Raw genomic sequence first — 25,218 nt, forward strand, 5'->3', positions numbered from 1 at the left:
TCAATAAATTTCTTGTGAGATCAATGCCATGGTTTAATGCCTGGGCTTAGGACAACAATATTCTTCTTACTGTACAAGTGTAATTTTTTTCAATTCTTTTTCACGAAACTCGCAACAACATAATAAATGTATATGTTAACTCTAATGTTAAACTTAAAGGATTTATCAGGACTTCAGTCATGTAATCATAATTATATCTCCTAATGACTTAAATGAAATAGGGCCTGAAGGCAGATTGTTTACTAAATAAATTAGGGGTCAAACAAACAATTGTTGTTTCATCATTCTATCTGTCTGCCAATGAAAAGTACTTTCACACCTGGAGTTGTTTGGTTTTGTTTGCCATGACAATGTTGATTGGGATGAGTAGGATCATCACGCCCAGCCCGGCCAGGATGGACGGTCCGAGGGTCTGCCACAGGAAGTACAGCGACACGGCGATCTGGAACGGCGCCGACCAGATCATGTGGAGGTATGTGCTCAGGTCCATGAATCGCTGTGCGTCCACCGACATCAGGTTGACGATCTCGCCAACTGTGGAGGATTTGCGAGCCTCGTTGGTAACCACCAGAGACTGGAACAACAAACATCAGACTTAGTGTGGAAGAAACCTAAATATCAGCCATAACAGCTAACACATAATGACTAGGTGTGGGTACCAGTACAGAAAATTCAGGTATGGGAAGGTCCAGGTTCAGAGGATCAGGTCCAGGTCCGGACCTGAACCTGGACCTAATTATCTGTGAAAACTTGTGAATGGGCGATTCTCAAAACAATGCATATGGTACATTTCGCTACAAAGGATGTGTTTGATGGAGTATCCGACGTCCAGTGGGGTTTTGAATTTATGTATCTTCATGTAAACAACACTAACTGTCTTTGTTTTAAATCAACTTTGCCTGCAAAAACTTTTTAAAAAATCAACTCTCCTCTACTTTGCTCTTGTCAATTTCTTTATTACCTTCAAGCTGCAAAACATGTGAACGCCTGCCAGTATCATCTGTTCATCATCCAATCAGTCTATAATCCGGTCCACTGATTTTTTCAGGTCCGTTTTTTCCGGACGGGTCCAACAAAAAAAAACGGTTTGTACTGGACCAGGTACACCATGTGTGATGAACAGTGGAGCTCTATTCAACGTCGTGTTCTAAGGACTGTGACCCCCCAGTAATGCACAAAGTGGGTGAAGAACAACACAATATCTTAGTCCAGAGACAGAAGGACTACACATACATGTATAAGAAAATTACACTCTTATAAGATTCTGAAAATCTTTTTCTCAACTTAAAGGACCTGAGTGTACCTTCTTGTAGACAGCAGATATGATGACAGTTCGGAGGCGCATGCCCATCACAAAACATCCATGGAAATACTGGTGCAACACCAATGACTGGATGATCGCCACAAGCAACAGCAGAACAGCATACAGGTAGCCTTTCCAGGAATATATATCTTTGTCCTTTGTGAAAGCAATCAACAACCTGTAAAAGGAAGAAGATGGAACGTTTTGCAAACATTCAAATTTGGTCACTCTTCATATCAAACAAACTGGCAGACCTTTATATATTTTAGACTAAAAGTGTACCTTCTAAGTTAAAGGTATAACAATCTTTATTTGTCTAAAATAAGTCTTTGTAGAAAATATTCATGCTGTATGTACTAGTACATGTATCTTTCAGTGTACACTACCTTTCTATTAGAGGCTGCAATTGCTGAGCGACAAAAGATTTGACATATCGCTCAATGAAATTCATAGCTATAGATTACACTTCTAAGTTCTATGCAACTTAACCCTTAGAATTCCACCGGATGCCACAACCTTGCCACATTGAGAAAAACAAATTAACTTAAAGAGGTTTGCGGAGCTGTATCAATGCAGTATCAGTAACCCTAAGGTACATATTATGTATACTTCAGATAATTATGTGTTTGGTAGCTGTACGGTGTCTTTGTCAGCTGTACAGTCGCTGAGCTGAACTCACGTCGGCAAGTGACTGTTAGCCTTCTCCATTGTATCTTGAGACAGAAGGATGCCAACAACAACAACACATGTCGCTTAGCTATCTCTCTGAAAGTTAGACCTATGACTAAATATCCTGTCCTTGTAGTAACAGAAAAAGACTTACTTCAAGAGCTGTGGACTCACAAACAGGAGAATGTCCTGTATCAGCTTGTATATAGCACTGACTGCAAACAGGGGCCAGAAACATCTGACCAGAGCTTTGAAAAGTGACGGGTTACACTTCTTGGCACTCTCTGATCCCTCTACTATCTCCACTTCTCCTTTGCCAGCAATCAGCTCAGATTTGTCCTTCCCTGCTCCTTGAGGGCCATTGTAGACCACCTTAGCATCTTGACTCTCAAACCTGAAAGTTCAGGCAATTATGATGAGTGGTATTAAAAAGTACTCTTGATGATCTGAAGTTTTTGTGTACCTCTTACCACAAGAGAAGTACAAACTTCAAGGTTACATTGCATAACATTTCATCTTATCTAAAAACAGTTTGTTGAATGTCCAAAGTATAGCATGAAGTTATACTGATTGAGGCATTAATGCTAGTTCACTTTTATCTGTGGGGTAACCCATAGGGGTAACTAGGGCTGGGTACCGGTACAGAAAATTCAGGTCCAGGTCCGGTTCAGGTCCAAAGGATTAGGTCCAGGTCCGGACCTGAACCTGGACCTGATGCAGTATGACTCATACCAATGGTCCATTTCACTACAAAGAGATCTGTTTGGTGGAGTATTAGGCTTACACTGGCATTTTAAAATCCTTCCACGCTAACTGCACTGTTCGATTGGCTGTAAAACTTGGTAGAAATTACTATAAATTCTACTCTACTTCACTCTTGTTATTTTCTTCCATCCGCAAGCGCTAAAATGTGTGAATGCCTGATAAAATAATCTGTTAATTTTCGAATCGGTCCAACATCTGGTCCCCCTAATTTTTTCAGGTCCGGTTTTTCTGGACCGGTCCAATAAGAAAAAACGGTTTTGTACCGGTACGCTGTACCGGTACCCAGCCCTAGGGGTAACCTATATTTGAAAAAAGGCTTGGAGCAACATGAAGTCCAGGGAGGGTGATTTCAAATCGGAATATTTTCAAAATTCGAAACCATGGTTAGTCTACTTGATATCCCTTAATACCCAGTTTTTAAAAGCAACGGATATAGATTACTCCATGGGTAAAGGTGAACTAGCATTACAGTAACAAAATAGGAGATATTTGGGACAGACCAGAGATGATAAATGAGGGAGGAGGGGTGGCATGTGAAAATAATCAACCTTTTTTCTTAATTTTTTTTGTATGACAGTGATATATTAATATCTGTTTGTCAGTGAACAGATTAGGAATACCGGTACATTTGACCGACAAAATTTAATGCCCATTTTTATTCTTCATTCTCCATCCTTTTTAACCTCTTTCCTGCTGCCTAATTCTATCACCAATACCAATTTGATGTCAATCAGCTACCTTAGCATGCTTAAGGTTGATACAGGTTATAGTTGATTGACATTCCTTATAACCAAGTTGGGACTGTCTCCAGCTTTTCATTTTTTTTGGTACCACTTGTTTGGGAGCCCATGTTGTCAATTTCCGTTGTTTGACTTGTCACACTACTACAATTAATCTCATCAATCTTACAGCATAAAATTCAGATTTTGTAGATACAGTAACTGTAAATGCAGTAAACGTAAAAGTACGTGAGGAATTCATATCATGTAAGCGGGAAAGCGGAGTGTTCATGGTGGTTTTAAGTTTGCGGTAATGCCATACACTGTAGTCACATACTGTAATTGGAAAAATGTTTGCAGTGGTTTAAGTTCGCTGCAGTAAGACTGCCTCCCAAAAACCGCTAACATAAAACCACCACGAACATTTCTGCATTTACTGTAGATGGGGCTGGTCTTGAAGACAGTCCAGAACCAAGAACAGAATGTGTTTATTATCAGCTACAAACACCTTAGCACCAACTTACAGATTATACAATATAGGTCACCACGTGGCAGGGCCGACAACAACATCAACATACCTTTCTGGCCCTGTGGTGCTACCTTGCTTCAAAGAGCTGTGACAAGTGATGGTAACACACAGCACACAAACACAGAAGAAGACAGTTGCTAAGTCAGAAGCAATGCAAGCTGTATACAATCAGAAGCAAGTTCAAACGCAAGGGATGAAGCATGAAAGATGGACAATGTAAATTTTGCACCTTCAAGATGTATTGTAATCAGGGTTGGACAAGTCCGCTACTTCTTTCGGGCAAGAAATTTTTATATGTACTTGCCCGATAGGACAAGTGAATTTTACTATTTAGATAAATTGTCAAACCCTGGTAATACATAATACATTGTACCTTAGGCCTCAGATATACATGCGAAACAAAACCTAATTTTGGACTTTTAGACCTTAATTGAATTTCTTTCTTTCCCTATGTCTACTGCATTTGGAAGAAATCAGTCAGATTCAGATGAAAGGGGAACTTTTTATCCCCAAAAGGAAATTAGCTGCTTTTACACCATATATCTTAAGTAGGTGCATGAGGAACCTTAGAAACACCTAATCCTACATAATCCATCTTTAAAGAGTTTAGATCAATGGCTGTTAAATATGATTTGCCAATGAATTTGTAGAGTGTAAGCTGTAAAGGCAAAAAGGCTAAGCTATAAAGGACTACTTGAAGAACACAGAGTCAGATAGAAGCTTCATATATTATAGTCCATCTATTAGGTAATACAAACATTTCAGGACAATAAAAGACTGCACTGAGAGTATTAATATGCAGATGACAAAGGCAAGAAAACAATTTAATAAGAACGAAGGGTTGATCAGCGAAGCAAACATGACTACTGCAAACATACCTTTTAGTTTATCAAAGACAGTGACAGTAAATTGTAAGTTTGAGCCAACTATTGCCAGATGTGCTGATTTTTCATGAGTAAGAAAAAAATATAGAACTTGCGAAACAAAAGCCTTCTCACCCACATGCTGTTAAACAAATAATTCTCTCAGACGGAAGACCAGACACCCGAGCAATTCTTACCTGTGGCATTTTTGCCGCTCCTTTTGCCATTCTTTCTCGAACGCTGGAACAACATGATCCGACCTGTCCACGTGGTTCAGTGAGTACAGATCAGCTCTCTCTAGAGCACGCTTGTACCCCAGGATCACCAGCCTGAGGAGATTGAAATTAAGTCACAGTCAGGGTTGTAGCCAACCTGAAATCATTTTCAGTCCCCTTGATTTTGAATGGGCATCCTATTGAGCACCGAAGGCATGGCGTGATGTTGCGCGTCATTTCTAGGGGGTCTGGGTCCCAGAAGATTTTTAAATCAAAACCCTCTGAAACACTATTTCCTGCATTTTGAGGTGCAAATTTTGCTTGTAGACTAAGATGTTCAATGGCATCTGTTTTGGTGAAGAAGAACACATGGGTTTCAGTTTTTTTATATCTTTACATATCAATTTTTGTCTGTCCTAGGGGACGGAATGGGGAAAATTTTTTTCAGTCCCCAGCTTCAAAATTCCTTCAAAGGACTGAAGGACAGGTGCTGGCTACAACCCTGGTCACAGTTAACAAAATAGAAAATTACGTCACAAGTTGAGTCCTAGATTATCAAGTACAAAATGTAACTCAGTCTCAAATAAAAGACTAGATTTAAGGAAGGCTTTTATCTAGAGTAAATTGAAATTCAAAGAAATGTTCATTCAATATCATTTAATGCTGTACTTAAACATGGTGCACTTCTGGTTATCATTTCCTGGGAACTCTTGGCAATACAAATGTATAACATAAACGTTTAAATATCATACCTTTGAATACCACCATCACCTACTTGATACAATCACAATCAAAACTTATAATGAGTATCTTTTACAGACCACCATGCTTATGGAAAACATCCAGAAAAATATTTTTTGGCATTTGCAAAGAATGTAAAAGAAATGTACTTACGGATTGAACCACCAAAAGGTAATTTTTGACAAGAAGGAACATGACTCCTCAGGGGAGGGTTTCTGGTGAGAAATACAGAAAGATGTTCATAAAACGTATTCAGAATAACAAATGATAATCAATTATTATAGCGAATTGTCAATAGAAACCCGATGGCACAAGATGGTAACTGTATCACAATCACACATCTGCAGTCATTAGCTAAAAAGTTCATCTGTGATGGCTTATACATGTAAGTCATTCTGAAGCAAGGTTGAACTGTAATTTCCAACACAACAAATTTTCAACTGTTCAACCCCAGGCTTTGTCAAGGAACGAGAAAATGAATCCACTGCTTCTACTACATCAATCTTTCAACCAATCACCTTTGCCTTCCACAGATGTAACATGTGACTCAGTAAGCAGTGGATCATAAGTCTATGTCACAATCATCCATTAACAGATGTGAGGAACACCATAAATTTTCCCCAATTTATGATCCACTGTGTCACATGTTCTATCTACATTGTACATGACATCACAGAAGCAGTGGGTTGCTCTTTCCTAATGTCAAAGACTGAAGTTAAACAGTCAAAAATTCAAATATTTTCTGTTGGAAATTACAGTTCTACCTTGTTTTAGATATCTTAGTTTAGTTCAAAGTACCGCCTACCGGATCTCTGTTGGCCTCGGAGAAGAGCGGCGCTCGTTCGGAGAAGGCTGACAGGATGAGCTCAGTCAGTACCAGGGGGAAGTACAGGTAGAACGTCACGAATCTGAACGTGTCACTCACACCTCCCTGTTAATACAGAAGTTTGTCAGAAAACGCTCATGATAATCTCTATTTGTCATGTTGTATCTGCTTTTGTAGTTCCATTTCTCCATTTATTTCAAGGCATAGTTTGTACATTTCACAGAATTTTTAAGGCACTGTGCAGTTGCAAATGATTCCTGGTGATCATAAACTTTATATAATGTCTGCCAGGTTACGTAATCCCTTTACTTTGCAGGGCTCGAAATTACTACTGCCAGGTTAAGTAAGAGGAAGTCTGTACTATAAAACTACCCAATAACATCGGCTAACGTAAACTACTAGAGCTCAGTCTTCTGTTGACTGTGGTGGAGTTCACATCGGGGAAGGATGGCTGAGGCTGACACAAGTTTCCTTTCAATTCAATTTAGAAATCAGGATAAAAACAGATAAAAAGGATAGAAACAGATCAAGAATCGAAGTATGATTATGCATAAATCAAAAAACTTAGCTTTACCTAGCCCAGAATATACAGTAATGACAGTGCTTGCTTGGCTTGCTCTGGTAGTGTGAGACATGACTGGCAGTTACATGATTGTACAGTCTACATAGTCCCTGTTGGTAGACTTTAAAAGAGATACCACATTATCAGCAATAAGTAAGTCATACAAACAAGCAAAAATATCTAGGGGACTACACATCTGTGTCAACTTCAGACCAGTTGCTGTATCTCATATCTTACCTCCAGCAGTGCTACCCTGATGTTAGAGCGGAATGTCACGATGCCACACAGAGTGGCCAGCAGCCAGAACAAGAAAAGGACACCTGACGACTGTCTGCCCTTCAGTCTCTCATACTGGATGAAGAACCCAGCCAGGCCCTGAAAAATAGAAAGAGGAGGGATTTTGACATAATTGCTACAGCAACAAAACCTAGCTGGAAATCTCTCTGACAGGTGTAAAACAAGAAAGGAAAATACTTTCATGCACCTGACTTTGAGCTATGCACCTGATTTTTGACTGTGGGTACAACAGTGCAACTAGATATTTGTGCATGGGTTACATAATTATGTACAATTGCACACTAGTGTACACCGTTCGCACGCACAAACTTTTTCTACTTTCCCTAATATGTTGCGCACCAGCAGGGCTCGAAATACCACCTGTATATGCAGGTTAGTGCAGGTAAAATTGGAGCTGTGCAGGTATTTCTGGTGTCTACCTGCACTTAACCTGCACTGGTCCTGGTGTACTGGGTTTTATACATAATGTCCTATAATACAATTTCAATATGGAATGTTATCAGCTGCATTGACTGTTACAACCTATAGAGTACAAAAGAAAAAAATAGCGATGGTTCCTGAACAATTTTAGCTTGATTCATACTTCCTAAATTCAGATCGGTGCAGGTAAAATTTGTCTGGTGCAGGTAATTTTCAATGTTACCTGCACCAGTGCAGGTCCAGGGGCAGAGCCCCGGTGGGGGGCCCCAGGGGGGCGAAGCCCCCCGGAAGCTCTTGCATTTTAGGCTATTCAGAAGGCTTATTGTATCAGTTTTTAGGGGCATATCTACGATAATTGTAGCAGTTTGACGTAACGATACTTTGAGTCAAAGCATCAAAGACAACTAAAAACTCATAAACAACAAACTTTACTCAGCTCAACAGTACTCATAAATATTGTCCGGTTTGCCACCAACTTTTTCTAGATAAACAACTTTGACAGTCTCTGTTTCCATCGTATTTTTTTTCATCGTAAACAGAACAAAACACGCAGAAACATGTGCTCGGCACGGGGAATCCCCGGCCGACTTTCAAGTTCGCGATCGGCGGACGAATAATGCGTTCACATAAGAGGTGTTGGACGTAAAAACAACAAGAATACCTTTGCTTCCTTTTGATATGAGTTTTGGGCCCGCAAAATCTCCAAAACGGCAGAAATTTTCGGGGTAAAATATGGTAAAATTTGCTCTAAAAATGGCGGTCGTTGCTGTTGTTTATCCTAAACCAATGAGATCGCTAGCTTCCCCTGACGTCACAGAGACGCATCAGATCTCGCGAGAATTTTTTGCGAGATTTTACGATGTTTTCGCCGCCATTACCGCTAGCTGCCTGCATGCACGCACGATGTTTTCGTCATTTCTCAACGCAAATTTCTCGATCTTTGGAAGGTTTTAGATGATTTACAAGTATACTGCAACATAAAAGGGAATGTATACAAGTGCTATTTTTGTGCAAGTCCAAGAAGCGTTTCTTGCCGTTCCGATTTTAACCGGACTTGAACCGAAACTTTTTACAAGTTTTGTGCCGGTTCTCTGTTTACAGTACAGAACGCACGCCGCGCAAGGGGCGGTCCTGGGTGGGGGCTGCGAGATAGCGGTACGCGGGGTGCTATAAAACACCTCCCTTCGAGCTGAAACAGCGGAGGCGCGTGCTTGGCACGTGCTTTCGCATTTTTACTACGGTATTTTTCCAGTTTTCCCCCATTTTTTTGCCGCTACGCTGGGTGAAAATACAGCGTAGCGGGCTTTTTACAGCGTCATTTTTCCAGCCCACAGCGTATCGGCCCGCTATGCTGAAAAGGCCTGGTGAGAACACTGCCAGACTTTTTTCTGTGTGCACCAGACATTTTAGGTAAGTTGAGGTTAGCCTGATTAAATCTCACTTATTGCAGCCCACCCAACATCCAGCGGGCCTCCTGGATGGGAGGGCTGCAGAGTTTGTGTTACACAGACTGCTACAAATTACAATGTCAGGTTTTGTATACTCACCATAGACATGGCCAGGATAAGAGGAGACACAAAGTTGACAGCAGGAACCTTGACCCCATTGGTGTATTCCCACAGGGCCCTGAACAGGTCAAGTAAGGTCACCAGTACTAGCAGGGCGGCCAGGGCCTAGTATGCAAGGTAAAACATTAATGTAGCATCAAAAAATGTGTTACATACATGTAATAATAATGCCACATATTACAAATAAGGCAATCTGCATAGTGTAGCATTGGAGATGGTGAGAAACCACAATCAATTATACAGTTTTGTAGGACAATATCTAAAAAAAAAAAACACAAAATCTTACCAATAAGTGCAATAACTGAATAAGTTATAACTGTATATACAACCCTTTGTTTGTCCATTGGCATCAGTAATGGAGATTGGACTGTAGATACTATGTAACGCTAGTTCACCTTTATCCATGGGTAACCTTTATCCGGTCTTTTTAAGAACAATGTATTTAGGGATATCAAGTCGACAGATAATGGTTTCAAACTGCAATATTTCGAAAGTAGTACAATTTGAAACTACCGTCCATCGATTTGATATCCCTGGATACCATGTTTAGCAACGCAACAGATATAGGTTACCCCGCGGATAAAGGTGAACTAACGTTACATGTATGTGATTGTGGACATGCACTCACTGTCTAATGATTTTTTTCAGGTCTTCTTTTTTTGGGCCCGACCAACATGAAAAACGGTCCCCACCCCTAGTGGTTACCCAAACCTATATTCAAATGAATGTACATACATAAGTCAAAAAGGGATCTGGAAGGGTAGAGGCTCTGTCACTAATTAAGGTAGCTGATTTCAAGTCTTTGTTACCACAGTTAGAATTGGATTGAGGGTCCTAAACAAACAACACTGGAACATTATATTTATTAGTAACACCACTTCAAAACAGTGACACACTGACACTTGCTCTATCTGCGATTATTACTTTCAAGAAGGTCTGTTTTTCCTCTAGAACTTTCCTTACACTTAAATTTTGTACATACAGCCATACTTTCTTGAGTTGTACATTGTATTTCCCATACAGGGTTGTCATTTTCCTACAGCTAACCTTTATATAGTTGCTCCATTATGACAGCTAGTTAATGAAGCCAGGACTTGCAGAGCATCCACAGTTACAGCTCAATGCCTCTTTTCATAAAAATTGTGTCAAGCATCTGCTCAAAATACCAACAGGATTTTTCAGGAGTCCGGAGTTGTAAGCCGTTGACAATGTTATTGTATGCTTCATTCCTGTCATGCAGAGTCATAAATGTGTAACCAATTGAATATACGGCAAGCGTTTGGTGGGTCTACTAATATCAAGGAAGTTACATAAGACGTTATATAACATCCTTGGTAATATGTAACATGATGTACATTGGTCACACTAACAGATAATAGAGATGGAAATAGCAAATGCATTCTGTTGTTAAAAAAGATACTACCAAAATGTAGCAAATCAGATATAATGTTAGGGGCAAAAATTTATTTTATTTAGGAATGCATGCACTGGTGCACCTACCCTAGAAATGTAACTTTAGGTGCACAGAAAAATATTTCAGGGTGCACGACAAGACAAAGTAGAATGTAAAGAAAACCTAATTTAATTATAAACCTTACTTTGATCCTTGTACTTGCGTAGTTAGTAAATACAACAAATTTAAGGTTCTAAACTTCTATGACTTACTTTTCTGACACTTACATAATTATCTAATACTTTACATGTATTAAGTTCACGGAGATTTAATTTCGTGGTAGCAGGAAAATGGACTTTTCACTGTGGCTTTAATTTCGCGTTAGCACCATGCACTGTAGTCTCTTAATGCCATGGAAAAATGTTCGCGGTAGTTTTAAATTCGCGGTAAAGAGGCTGCCGCGAAAACAGCGACCATTAAACCACCGTGAAAGTTTCTGCATTTACATGTACAGTAGTATGTGCTTCGTATAGCACCTAGCCAAAAATTAGGAAATCCTAGTCTCCAAGCAGACCCAACGGTGCCTTAGAGATAGTATCAAAGCTGGCAAAGGAGAATAGCCGGCCAAAGGGAGATAGCCGGCTAAGGGAGTCAAACGGGCACCGGAGGTCTGCCTGCACTGAAACAGGGTGGAGCGTTTCTATTCAACAATGGTGCCGCTATACTAAGTCCCTGGCCAGCTTTGATACTATTTCTAAGGCACCGTTGGGTCTGCTTGGAGACTAAGGAAATCCAACACAACTCTAATTTTGAGAGCACAAAAGTGTACATGGTCATAATTTGGGAGTCATGGATGTGTTAACATGGTACAATGGATATGTATGGCATATGGATACATATGTACCAGGTACATATATATCATCTTGACCTTTGCACACCCCTGTATCTTAAGACCAGTGCGTATACCGTCGTGCACTGGTACAGCTCAACATTGTACAGGTGTGGACTGGACCAATATTTGAACAGGGAACATTTCAAATGAGGCATTTCCAGGCCACGCCACTCCCTAACATCTACCACAAAAGGACTGGAAACTTTGCCCTTGAGAATTTATAGGTTTCATGGCAAGGTTATTTAGCCCCATGTTTTCTCACAGTAGCAGAACATAACAGTTAGAAAGGTATTATACCTAGAAAACTATCACAGTATGCAACGTACAGCTAGCAAACTAAAAATTCTTTTTGTGTATGAGAAATGTACTATTGTAAAATACTCTAGTAGTAGTAACCTGGGTACAGTCCAATCACTAGACAGGCACTAAGGAAAAAAACTGCTGATTTTCAGTACAACGTTTTGTTGCATACACTTAGCAAGCTTTCCAAATCGCAAACTAACATTGCGTTTCATTGGCAGAAAAAGTACAACTACATTAGATCTAAATCTTTCAGATCATATTGACAACTTACTCCCTCTCTTTTCAATAGTTAAACAAAGGGCTATCTGCTGCGTACCAAATATTTGATGGGTGAGAAAAAAATGTACAAATCTAGAGGTTGAATCAAGAACTTGCTGTGCCTTTATTTAACAAGTCTAACGGCCACTTTTCATAGTTGACTTAGAATGAATGGGGCAAAGCATAAAGTACATGTCGACATGTCTCGATACGGTCGACCTAGTTTCAACTTACATGTACTACTACCATGTAGATGCAGTCTACGAGCTCTAAATTATACTATAAATGCTACAATAAGTTATAAAAAAGTGAATTGAGGTTTGTAGTAAGAAAACAATGGAGTAGTCACATAAAAGGTATTTTTGTATATTGTGCAGCTTGCTTTGATGCCAGAAATTCAAATACCGTTACAAGTTATTCACCCACCTACAATACTACAGGCCCAAGTATTGTAAATGGGTCCGGGTAGGGGTGGGTACCGGTACAGAAAATTCAGGTCCAGGTCCGGACCTGAACCTGATTCAGTATGTGAAAACATGTGAATGGCCGATGCTCAAAACAATGGTCCATTTGGCTACATAAAAAAGGATGTTTTGTGGTATATTTGACCACTGATGTTCTAAAATCCTACAGGTAGGGCTGGGTACCGGTACAGAAAATTCAGGTCCAGGTCCGGTTCAGGTCCAGAGGATCAGGTCCAGGTCCGGACCTGAACCTGGACCTGATTCAGTTTGACTCATACCAATGGTCCATTTCACTAAAAAGAAATCTGTTTGGCGGAGTATTAGACTCATACTGGCGTTTTAAAATCCTACAACGCTAACTGCACCTGTGCGATTGGCTGTAAAACTTGGTAGAAATTACTATCTTCTTCATATAAACACTACTCTACTTCACTCTTGTTATTTTCTTCCACCTGCAAGTGCCAAAACATGTGAATGCCTGATGAAATAATCTGTTAATTTTCTAATCGGTCCAACATCCGGTCCACCTTATTTTTTCAGGTCCGGTTTTTCTGGACCGGTCCAATAAGAAAAACCGGTTTTGTACCAGTACGCTGTACCGATACCAAGCCCTACCTACAGGATGAACTGCCTCTATGATTGACAGTAAAACTTTGTAGCAATGGCTATAAGCTCTACTCTGCTTCGCTCTTGCTATTTTCTTCGACCAGAAAGCCCCAAAACGTGTGTATTCATGATCATATAGTCTGTTTATTTTCTAAAAGGTCCAATATCCGGTCCACCAAATTTTTTTAAAGTCCAGTTTTTCCAGACTGGTCCAATATGAAAAACGGGTTTGTACCGGTACACCATTGGGGTACCCACCCTTAGTCCAGGGGCATCCACCTTCCATGGTGCAGAATTATAGTAATAGGGAACTTAAAGTTAAGATGGTGCATTCTAAGGTATCCTAAACTACTGTCAGAGAGGTCATGTAGTTGAAGACTCAGTGACTCAAGTGTGAGTGACCAGAAGTGACCTAGTAACATCCTGTGGAACCCTGGTCAATCATAATTTCATGCTTGTCATAGGATCTGCTCCCCAGTGCAAGGATGTCTTCAGGGCGTGTAGTGCGTCCAATTTCTAACAAGGCTTAAGGCACAATCATAAAGGAAGACCTGAACCACTATACCGGTAGGGGTGAAAACTGAAATTATTACATCCATAATAAAAACAGCTACGGCGAAAAAAAAATAACGTGCATCATTTCCCAACCGAGTACAGACGGCATGCCAATCCATATGCGATTGCGGCATACGGAACATAGGGATATAGGTGCGAACACTCAACGCACAAAGTGGTTACAATACTCTGTTACTGGAGGTTACCCTCCAGTGTCACAGAGTAATAATTTTTAGAACAGAGCGTCCAAAGACGGACTGGACACATACCTGACTAAACGCTGTGTTGTAGTCTCAATGAGTCTAATTCCTAATAATTATTGTAAAGAAAAACCTGTTACAGGGACGATTTGAAAGTGTGCTTTTTATGTAAATACTGCTAAAATACACCGGTTACATTGTTGGTGACTCAGACTTATGATTCAGACTTACAGTTTTGGCTTTGTTCATCTTGGACATCTGTATGTATCCTCTGTTGTGTCTGTGGAGGAACAAGTAGTACAGGGGGGCCACCGCCCACAGGAAAAAGCAGGGGATCCACACCAGCACTGTCTTCTGGAAACATGGTGTCAGATCCGGATCTGCTGAGTCCAACAGGGGGTAGTCCTACAGAACATTGATGAAAGTATGAATGAGTATAGGTGGCAAAACATAAACTGAAAATATCTCACAGTTGCAGTTTATATAAGCTGTAGAGATTGCATAATATATAACTGAATATTCAGAAAAGTTACTATTACTATTATATTAGTACATAGGGTACCTATAAGACTTGTATAAAAACATTGCTATTAAAAACATTGCTATAAATTTAATATAAAAGTTATTATATTTGTTCACCTTTATCCACAGACACTAGGGTAACCTACATCCATTGCTCAAGACTGGGTATTTACTATCTAGGGATATCAAGTTGACATATGGTCAGGTGGTTTCAGAGTGCAATATCATTTAAACATTTCTGTTTGACTCGATATCCCTAAAAGTCACACTTTCTTTTTTTTTTTTAAATAGACATAGGATACCCCGCGGATAAGGGTGAATTAGCAATTTCATGTTAATCTAATAGATGTTTTCATAATTTAAGATTTGTACACTAGTGTACGGCATGAATGTTCCGCCCTGTCCCTAACCCCATTGGGCCAAGGACACTCAGATTCAGAAGAAAGGAGACTAGGACACCGAGCGTTCAGACTCTTACACTAGTAGTAATACATGTATAATGTAATATAAGCTTATTTAGGGGTCAATGGAAATCCATTTCCAAATCTACCACTAGTACTAGTGGTGATTAACATTGTCTTTTTTCTTTGAAAAGTTCTCTTACCTTTCTATTATGTCCTTATAAGTTATATGACCTGTGCATCATATCCTCAAATGACTTCTTGTCTGACTGCATTCTGACCCTCTGCACTTACTAGTATACTTTGTAACTAAGTATGCAAATTAGGGGTGGGCATTCATTTAATTCAATTACGAGTAAACAGCCAAATTAACTTTACATAATTGTATGTGCTATTCAGTTCAGTGCAATTCAATTCACATATAGAATGTAGTTGCGTGGCCTTTTATTTAAGTTTATAATGGATTTTTTTTTTAATTTTAAAATATACCATACCAACTGTGCAATGGTCCAACCATCTCAAAATCAAATCAAATTGTGGTACATGTACATGACTGTGTATATTTTATAGTACTTACTAAATTGTTTGAGACCCACTACATTTGAAACATGATATCACAGTTAGCAAAAACCTAATGGGTTCAGTTCAAGTTCAGTGAGGAGTCAAAAGTTCAACCACAGGAAGGTATGCTGTCATGTGTAAACTTGGCTTTGTGCCCAAAGTAAAAGGACATTCATTGAAGCCTTCAGCTGAATATCAACATGTAACTCTTTTCTGACAATTTGTTAACAAGTCAGCGCTATAAATATCCAGCTGCAACCTGAAATTTGCTGGAAAAAGTGCCAATATTAACAGAAATCAAACAATTCTTAACTTGCCATGCTAACAGAACACACTGTCAGGCTGATTATTACTGGTATACCTCACATATTGTACAAAACAAATACTTAGAGTGTTTGTATGTGACGTCACAGTAGCTATGCTGGTCAGTTGAACCTGTAAGTGTAACTGTCCAACTCAAGGTGCTGAGCGGCTCCTATAAATGTGATTTTGGCCCGGCCCCAATAGTAATCAGGGTTCTCCCCAGAATTTTTTAGTATAGTGGAGGGGCTGGCAAAAATAACCCGCACCAACGCGCTGCACTTTCATGAAAATGGGTTCATTTTGCAATGACAGAGGGTGTCAAATACTACAAGTATAAAACTATAATATACTGTTGTTATTCCTTTGTTGTGAAGTGGCAAAACTACTATTGTTTTGATCATTGCTCATTCACAAGTTTTTGCAGACAATGCTCACTGGAAAAGTGATGCCAATTGGTACAAAAATCTGTGAATTGTCATTAATCTTAGCAAAACTAACAAAGAAAATAGGGAAGAAACACACTAAATTTGATAGTGGAGCTGGCTGAGAGTATAGTGGAGGGCCTCCCTTATTCCACTCTCTGGGGAGAACCCTGGTAATACTACTTTTTCTGTTGTTTTGCAATAAAGGTAAATAGTGTTGCCACAGTCTGCAGGTATTATTATTATAATTGGGTGGGCCGACTACTCACTCTTTGCAGCCGGGGCTGAATTGCGAGGACCTTACAATAGGCGGGGCTAAATTCCAAGTGTCTGGAGCGAGCCACCATGCGGCGCCACTCAGGTGACCTCAATACAACAGTAATTGCCCAAGGTGCGGCCAAGGTACTGTAGGTTTTGAACCACTCACACCGCACCGTCGCACGTGTGGCAGGTTCTTTAACGTGCCTGGGGTATGGCTCTCCCCAGACATGGGACCTCCATTTAATGTCCTATCCGGAGGACGGATTTTAGAATATTATAGAGGGGTCTGGCGAAATTGTCCCTTGGAAAATTTTAAAATGCATGACACTCTGAAACACTATTAGCATTACATGTACCTGCATTTTGCTAGTGTGGAATCAGCAAAGTTTAATACTGCCAGACAGGCCACATGTGACCAAGGAGGCTTTCAACCTCCTTGATCATGTTGATGTGACCTAGTAGCGTCCCTGGTCAATCAGAATTTTATGCTCCCCCAGGGTAAGCCTCCAAGAGGTCCAATTTCTTATCATTTTTAGAACAGTATGTCCAGACATACCTGTCTAAAAACCTGAATCAAAGCTACCCCCCCCCCCCCCTCCAAAAAAAAAAACTTGTTAGGCCCAGTTAGCTGGGCCAAGTTGGTTTATAATATTTAACGTTGATAACTAAATAAGGCCAAAAAAATCGTCCTGATTCCAAACAATTGAATTTATTGGCTGGATGTGTAGCTATCACATAGACTACAGATTGGTTGAATATCCTACATGTACATTATAACGTTAAGCACGTTTCAGAATTTTCTAGAAACTGCAACAAGGTTGAATGATGAAAGTTCCATCAATCATTCAAGGGAATTCCTGCTGAGTCACTGGTAGTAAGTGCTAGATAACAGTCTGCACAGTGAGTTTATTTTGCTCTCTTCAAACAATGGGTAAATGAGTGATAAATTCACCTGTTAACGTTAACAAACTTGTGAAACCTACACACCCTCAAAATTATTGCACACTCATTCATAGGTAGTATTTGCTTAGTAAACATCAACAGTTTATCCAGGTTGCTTCCAACACCTTCACTCTCTAGACTGGTCCGGTTTGTGATTTCTGAGATAATCTAATTAGCACTTCTACCAATCACATCAACTTTGGTACCAGTTTTCCTTTGTTGCCTATGCATAATTTGCATACTAGAAAAGCCATTTTCGTGTCGATTTCACAAACAGCTGAGTGAGTTGAAAACGCGCGCCTCAAGTGCTAAATCAACGTGGCGACTGGAGTACTAATATTTTATGCAAAGCTTTATAAAACACAAAATCGGTAGCACGATTGTGATCTGGACAATTTGTGTAATTTTTGGACTACAAACTTTACATTATGAAACGTTCTTCCGTTTATGGCAAACATGGTTTCGGCTCGAACATAGTGGCATGTTTGGTAACGTGGCCGCGAGGACTAAGTCGATCACGGCGCTTTTAACACCTAACAGATTGGTTGAGGTAAGACCTGAGTTCAAAATGCAAACATGGACATTATTAGAGTAGACAAGCATTCTTCTAAGCACCCAAACAAAGAGAATACTCACCCAAAACGTGGATCCACAAAACCGGTCCAGGCCTGGATACTGGCTACCCGCCATTTTCACTGTTCACTGTGGCGTCCTCTGGGCTGGGTGATACCAAGTGCGGGGGTGTCGGGTCAAACGTCCTCTCGGTCGGACGGAATGATTGTGCACTTTACTCAGTGTAATACTTAAAAGTTCCGCATGACAGCGTTGCTGCACAGCAAAATTGGCCAATTGACTAAAACTTGTAAAAGTCCATGGACCACTCTGTTTATGAATGGCTTTATGGATTCTTTGAAAGTTTGACAAAAATACAAAATACAGCTCCCCGGAGCGCTAAGTTTAGATTTGCGGGCTGACTGCCTTGGGCTCCCAAATAAAGTGGCTGGTTTATAAAATGACTCACTGATATACGACTTAGAAACTGAAGAACTGGTTGAAAGTACTACAATGTAGTAGTACTGTATAACCAAGGGCGTTATATAACGTCCTCGGTATAACAAACAGGTCGTTGAACTATTATTGTTATTATGCATATTCATGAGGTGTCCACACAATGAGAAGGTCATTAACATATTTCCCGACAATCACACACAGGTGCATGCAGGTGAGAGAAAAAAAAATGATACAATTTCAAGTTCACAAATACTGCAATTTAAAACCAGTTTGAACTGTAAGAAAGGCGTGTAGACGAAAAAGTCGACCAAGTCGTGTGTATGTAATACTAGTTAGAAATTTGTCGCTGCTTTTGTAGCCGACGTCATGACTTGAATTTTGATCTTGTATTAAATTTTGCCACGGTGAGAAACCGTTTTCTTTCAAAACGGGTACAAGCGGTGACCAACCGCCTCTACTCTGGTTTCCCTTCAGTACCCACGTACAAATCTTTCGCCTTTTACTAAAGATTTCCGTGGAGGGGAACAATCAATGAGTCTAAAACTCAATTTTTCCCTGCCTTGTCCCGAACAGGGCTCATAATAAAACAAAGAAGGTCACATACACTGATCATAAGAACTGTGCATTCCAGCGACGTTAGCATTACGTATTTTTTTACACACTGGAGGTTTTGTGATCTTTTGTGCACAGTGTCACATAGAATACATTTCGGTGACCGTATGTCACCTTCCTCATATGTCTAGGGTGGGTACCGGTACGGTGTACCGGTACAAAACCGGTTTTTCTTATTGGACCGGTCCGGAAAAAAACGGGCCTGAAAAAATTCGGTGGACCCGATGTTGGGTCTATTGGAAAATGAACAGATTATATGATCAGGCATTCACACGTTTTGGAGCATACCGGTCAAATAACAAGGGCGAAGTAGTGTAGAGTCTAGTCATTTCTACCAAGTTTTACAGTAAATCGTATAGGGCCAGTTTTCAAAACGCCAGTGGAAGTCGCACAAAGCAGATTTGTTTGTAACAAAATGAACCGCATCGTTTTGAGTATCCGACGGTCCATTCACAAGTTTTCACATACTGGATCAGGTTCAGGTTTTAGGTCCGAACCTAAACCTGATTTTCTGGATCTGGACCGTACCTAACCTGAATTTTCTGTACCGGTACACACCCCTAGTAGTTACTAGTCCTGCTTTGCACCGGTACAGTGTGAAGAATGCAGTCTCAAAATTAAGCTTTATTATCAAAAACATTAGGGAATATGGAGTACATGACCAAAGCGCCTTTGTCAATGATGGTTCCATTGACAGAAACGCTTTGTTTGGCCATGTACTTCATTTTGTTGCTCTTTGACGTACATTTATGACGTAACCAGAAAATGATCTATGACGTAACACAAAGAATGTCGAACATGACAACCAGTTTGTGTTGGGCGCCGGCATTTCGAACGATGTCGCTCCGACGCCACATTCGATTCAACTCAGAAGCACAGTTATCCCCGGTCCTTCCTCTACAAATAGTCGGAGATTCACCATCAGTTCTGGTCCAGGTAGTCAACTTTTGTACGAGAATATGACCATCTTCAAAAATGTTACATGTGGAGAAAGAGGACAGTTCCGATCTCCAGTAGAACCCGTGTTTTGTGTGGAGGAAGAGGAGCATCCTTCGTACTTCCATTTGAGTAGAGTCAAGTCTTCGACCAGGTAGGCTGTAGTTTGAGTTGATGGACGTCTCCGTTTTCTAGATCTGTTTTATGCAGTGTACTGTAGTAAGGCCACAGCAAGTAAAGTTTATGGATGACATCTGCGCGCGCATTAATTTTTGCCTGATTTCAGAAAAAAAAACAAGACTATTTTTTTTCCTTCGGAGATGGTCAACATGACGAGAAAGTTCCAAAGTATGTTGTGTTGTAGGCTAATGGCTGTACTTGTAAAAGTGACACTAGCCAGGTAGCCATGAAGGTAGTTATAGAAGTGAAACTAAAAGTTTAGTTAGATAGTTGTAAAAGTGGCCCCAATATGGAAGCCATGAGTGTTGTTGCCATGTTGGTAAGTGATACCAGTCTACCACAACTAATGTCACCTTTGCTTCACTAGTACACGTCGTGAATACAGCTAGAAATGAATGCCTGGCTTGTAGGCTGTGACACCATGTGTCGTCGCTTCGATTCTTTTCTTACGTTTAGTGCGTATATTTGGAAAATTTAGCCATCTTGTTTTTCTACCCATCTTGTTTTTTTTCGCCTTATCTCACTATTTTTGCCGGTATCCATAAAATTTACGTGCTGTGGCCTTGAAAGTGTTGTACACCGCTTGTAGTTTTTTTTTTCCATGTATTCATGAAATCTTACACGGACGTTATCTACATTTAGTGAGATTCTCTTGGCAGATTTGACTCAGTTGACTTCATTTGAATTGCAACGTTTCCGTCGAAAGTCGGTACTCTGCGTATACGCCCCGACACTTGCGGCTTTCTTCCATCCCATCTTCACCAAGATTGTATGGAGAGAGTGACCGTGGTGGTGTTCCGTACTCTAGATGTGATCGCACTGTTGGCTTGATAGTGGGCAAGTTGAAATCCTCTGTCCACGTACAAAAATGCCGTTCACAACAAGCCTGCTATCAGCCTACTAGTATCTGTTCTGCTTGCTACTGGCTGTATAATTTAGAATATAACTGCTAAAATTGTATTCGATATTCAGCAGATATAGACTTTCTAGATCATATTCCTGTTGCATTTGTCTAAGGGAATACTTCAAGGGGAATACCTTTTTTTATTAAACTATTATAAAAAAAAGTAAAAGTGAAATCGGGGAGTCATTGTACTTTCCCCATTGTTCTATGACGTATTAGATCAAACAATGTTATAAAGAACATGTCGAGCATGACAACAAGTTTTGTTTTGCGTCGTTCGAACAATGTCGATCTGACGCCGTGTTCGCAGTTTGAGTAAACGTGAGCTAACCAAAGCAAAGTCTATTTTCAGTTCTAGTCAAATAACGTACTACAAATTAACAGCCAGATATCTCGATATTCATCTTTCTTCAAATATGTGTGGAGAAAAAGAGGAGTATCAAATCATCAATAGCAGGTGTGTAATGCGAGAAAAGAAGAGGGGCATTCTGATCTTCAATAGGAGGTGTGTTATGTGGAGAAGAAGAGGAGTATTCCGATCGTCAATAGCAGCTGTGTTATGTGGAGAAGAAGAGGAGTATTCCGATCTTCAATAGTAGCTGTGGTATGTGTGGAGAAGAAGAGGAGTATTCCGATCTTCAATATAGCAGCTGTGTTATGTGTGGAGAAGAAGAGGAGTATTCCGATCTTCAATATCAGCTGTGTTATGTGTGGAGAAGAAGAGGAGTATTCCGATCTTTAATAGTAGCTGTGTTATGTGTGGAGAAGAAGATGAGTATCCCGATCTTCAATGTCAGCTGTGTTATGTGGAGAAGAAGAGGAGTATTCCGATCGTCACTGTGTTATGTGGAGAAGAAGAGGAGTTTTCCGATCTTCAATAGTAGCTGTGCTTTGTGGAGAAGAAGAGGAGTATTCCGATCTTCAATATCAGCTGTGTTATGTGGAGAAGAAGAGGAGTATTCCGATCTTTAATAGCAGCTGTGTTATGTGTGGAGAAGAAGAGGAGTATTCCGATCTTCAATAGCAGCTGTGTTATGTATGGAGAAGAAGAGGAGTATTCCGATCTTCAATAGCGGCTGTTTTATGTGTGGAGAAGAAGAGGAGTATTCCGATCTTCAATAGCAGCTGTGTTATGTATGGAGAAGAAGAGGAGTATTCCGATCTTCAATAGCAGCTGTGTTATGTGTGGAGAAGAAGAGGAGTATTCCGATCTTCAATAGCAGCTGTGTTATGTATGGAGAAGAAGAGGAGTATTCCGATCTTCAATAGCAGCTGTGTTATGTGTGGAGAAGAAGAGGAGTATTCCGATCTTCAATAGCAGCTGTTTTATGTGTGGAGAAGAAGAGGAGTATTCCGATCTTCAATAGCAGCTGTCTTATGTGTGGAGAAGAATAGGAGTATTCCGATCTTCAAGAGTAGCTGTGTTACGTGGAGAAGAAGAGGAGTATTCCGATCTTCAATAGCAGCTGTGTTATGTATGGAGAAAAAGAGGAGTATTCCGATCTTCAATAGCAGCTGTGTTATGTATGGAGAAGAAGAGGAGTATTCCGCTCTTCAATAGCAGTTGTCTTGTTGTTGTTTTTTGTGGAGAAGAAGAGGAGAATTCCGATCTTCAATGGCAGGTGTGTTTTTCTTTGTGGAGAAGAAGACGAGTATTCCGATCTTCAATAGCAGGTGTTTTATTTGTGGAGAAGAAGGTGAGTATTCCGATCTTCAATAGCAGCTGTGTTTTTTTTTGTGGGGAAGAAGAGTAGTATTCCGATCTTTAATAGCAGCTTCGTTATGTGTGGGGAAGAAGAGCATTCCGATCTTCAATATCAGCTGTGGTATGTGTGGAGTATTCCGATCTTCAATAGCAGCTGTGTTATGTGTGGAGAAGAAGAGGAGTATTCCGATCTTCAATAGCAGCTGTGTTATGTGTGGAGAAGAAGAGGAGTATTCCGATCTTCAATAGCAGCTGTTTTATGTGTGGAGAAGAAGAGGAGTATTCCGATCTTCAATAGCAGCTGTCTTATGTGTGAGAAGAAGAGGAGTATTCCGATCTTCAATAGCAGCTGTGTTATGTGTGGAGAAGAAGAGGAGTATTCCGATCTTCAATAGTAGCTGTGTTATGTGGAGAAGAAGAGGAGTATTCCGATCTTCAATAGCACCTGTGTTATGTGGAGAAGAAGAGGAGTATTCCGATCGTCAATAGCAGCTGTGTTATGTGGAGAAGAAGAGGAGTATTCCGATCTTCAATAACAGTTGCGTTATGTGGAGAAGAAGAGAGTATTCCGATCTTCAATAGCAGCTGTGTTATGTGTAGAGAAGAAGAGGAGTATTCCGATCTTTTATATCAGCTGTGTTATGTGGAGAAGAAGAGGAGTATTCCGATCTTCAATAGTAGCTGTGGTATGTATGGAGAAGAAGAGGAGTATTCCTATCTTCAATATAGCAGCTGTGTTATGTGTGGAGAAGAAGAGGAGTATTCCGATCTTCAATATCAGCTGTGTTATGTGTGGAGAAGAAGAGGAGTATTCCGATCTTTAATAGTAGCTGTGTTATGTGTGGAGAAGAAGAGGAGTATTCCGACCTTCAAAAGCAGCTGTGTTTTTTTTGTGGAGAAGAAGAGGAGTATTCCAATCTTCAATAGCAGCTGTGGTATGTGTGGGGAAGAAGAGGAGTATTCCGATCGTCAATAGCAGGTGTGTTATGTTTGGATAAGAAGAGGAGTATTCCGATCTTCAATAGCAGGTGTGTTATGTGTGGAGAAGAAGAGGAGTATTCCGATCTTCAATAGCGGCTGTGTTATGTTTGGAGAAGAAGAGGAGTATTCCGATCGTCAATAGCATCTGTTTGGATAAGAATAGGAGTATTCCGATCTTCAATAGCAGCTGTGTTATGTGTGGAGAAGAAGAGGAGTATTTCAATCTTCAATAGCATCTGTGTTATGTTTGGATAAGAAGAGGAGTTTTCCGATCTTCAATAGCAGCTATGTTATGTGTGGAGAAGAAGAGGAGTATTCCAATCTTCAATAGCAGGTATGTTTTTTTTAAAGAAGAAGAGCAGTATTCCGATCTTCAAAAGCAGCTGTGTTATGTGTGGAGAAGAGGGGCGATCTTCAACAGCAGCTGTGTTATGTGTGTATAAGAAGAGGAGTATTCCGATCTTCAATAGCAGCTGTCTTTTTTTTGTGTATAAGAAGAGGAGTATTCCGATCTTCAATAGCAGCTGTGTTTTTTTTTGTGGAGGAGAAGAGGAGTATTCCGATCTTTATAAAAGCAGCTGTGTTATGTGTGGAGAAGAAGAGGAGTATTCCGATCTTCAATAGCAGCAGTGTTATGTGTGGAAAAGAAGAGGAGTACTCTGATCTAAATAGCAGCTGTGTTATGTGTGGAGAAGGAGAGGAGTATTCCGATCTTCAGTAGCAGGTGTTTTTTTTTAATTTGTGGAGAAGAGGAGGAGTATTCCGATCTTCAATAGCAGCTGTGTTATGTATGGAGAAGAAGAGGAGTATTCCGATCTTCAATAGCAGCTGTGTTATGTGTGTTGAAGAAGAGGAGTATTCCGATCTTTGATAGCAGGTGTGTTATGTGTGGAGAAGAAGAGGAATATTCCGATCTTCAATTGCAGGTATGTTGGTTTTTTTTAAGAAGAAGAGGAGTATTCCGATCTTCAATAGCAGCTGTGTTGTGTGTGGATAAGAAGAGGAGTATTCCGATCTTCAATAGCAGCTGTGTTATGCGTGTTGAAGAAGAGGAGTATTCCGATCTTCAAAAGCAGCTGTGTTATGTGTGGAGAAAAAGAGGAGTATTCCGATCGTCAATTGCAGGTGTGTTATGTGTGGAGAAGAAGAGGAGTATTCCGATCTTCAATAGCAGCTGTGTTGTGTGTGGAGAAGAAGAGGAGTATTCCGATCTTCAATAGCAGCTGTGGTATGTGTGGAGAAGAAGAGGAGTATTCCGATCGTCAATAGCAGGTGTGTTATGTTTGGATAAGAAGAGGAGTATTCCAATCTTCAATAGCAGGTGTGTTA

At 40.2% G+C, this 25,218-nt stretch overlaps 1 protein-coding gene and 1 non-coding gene across 16 annotated transcripts in view; one reads left to right on the forward strand and one right to left on the reverse strand.

Annotated features, from left to right (window-relative positions):
- LOC118428883 (multidrug resistance-associated protein 1-like) overlaps nucleotides 1-18,308 on the reverse strand; it is an 83,710-nt gene extending 65,402 nt beyond the window's left edge. For 13 of the 15 annotated variants that reach the window (XM_035839149.1, XM_035839157.1, XM_035839156.1 and 10 more), the window contains exons 1-11: nucleotides 18,197-18,308; nucleotides 14,380-14,553; nucleotides 9,457-9,582; nucleotides 7,430-7,567; nucleotides 6,610-6,735; nucleotides 5,958-6,019; nucleotides 5,046-5,177; nucleotides 4,035-4,070; nucleotides 2,127-2,366; nucleotides 1,304-1,481; nucleotides 320-574 (exon numbers count right to left, since the gene is read on the reverse strand). In XM_035839149.1, coding sequence (XP_035695042.1) covers nucleotides 320-574; nucleotides 1,304-1,481; nucleotides 2,127-2,366; nucleotides 4,035-4,070; nucleotides 5,046-5,177; nucleotides 5,958-6,019; nucleotides 6,610-6,735; nucleotides 7,430-7,567; nucleotides 9,457-9,582; nucleotides 14,380-14,553; nucleotides 18,197-18,250 — 1,521 coding nt within the window. In that variant the 5' untranslated portion in view covers nucleotides 18,251-18,308. Of the gene's footprint in view, nucleotides 1-319; nucleotides 575-1,303; nucleotides 1,482-2,126; nucleotides 2,367-4,034; nucleotides 4,071-5,045; nucleotides 5,178-5,957; nucleotides 6,020-6,609; nucleotides 6,740-7,429; nucleotides 7,568-9,456; nucleotides 9,583-14,379; nucleotides 14,554-18,196 lie in introns of all 15 variants that reach the window. The other 2 variants (XM_035839145.1, XM_035839160.1) reach the window with 2 other exon arrangements.
- Nucleotides 18,309-19,025: 717 nt separating this feature from the next.
- Nucleotides 19,026-19,148, forward strand: LOC118429803. Its single transcript, XR_004832789.1, has one exon. It is a non-coding gene; the product is annotated as a U5 spliceosomal RNA (small nuclear RNA).
- The last annotated feature ends 6,070 nt before the right edge of the window (nucleotides 19,149-25,218 follow it).

This window comes from Branchiostoma floridae, chromosome 13 (genome assembly GCF_000003815.2).
Source record: "Branchiostoma floridae strain S238N-H82 chromosome 13, Bfl_VNyyK, whole genome shotgun sequence".
Taxonomy (NCBI): Eukaryota; Metazoa; Chordata; class Leptocardii; order Amphioxiformes; family Branchiostomatidae; genus Branchiostoma; species Branchiostoma floridae.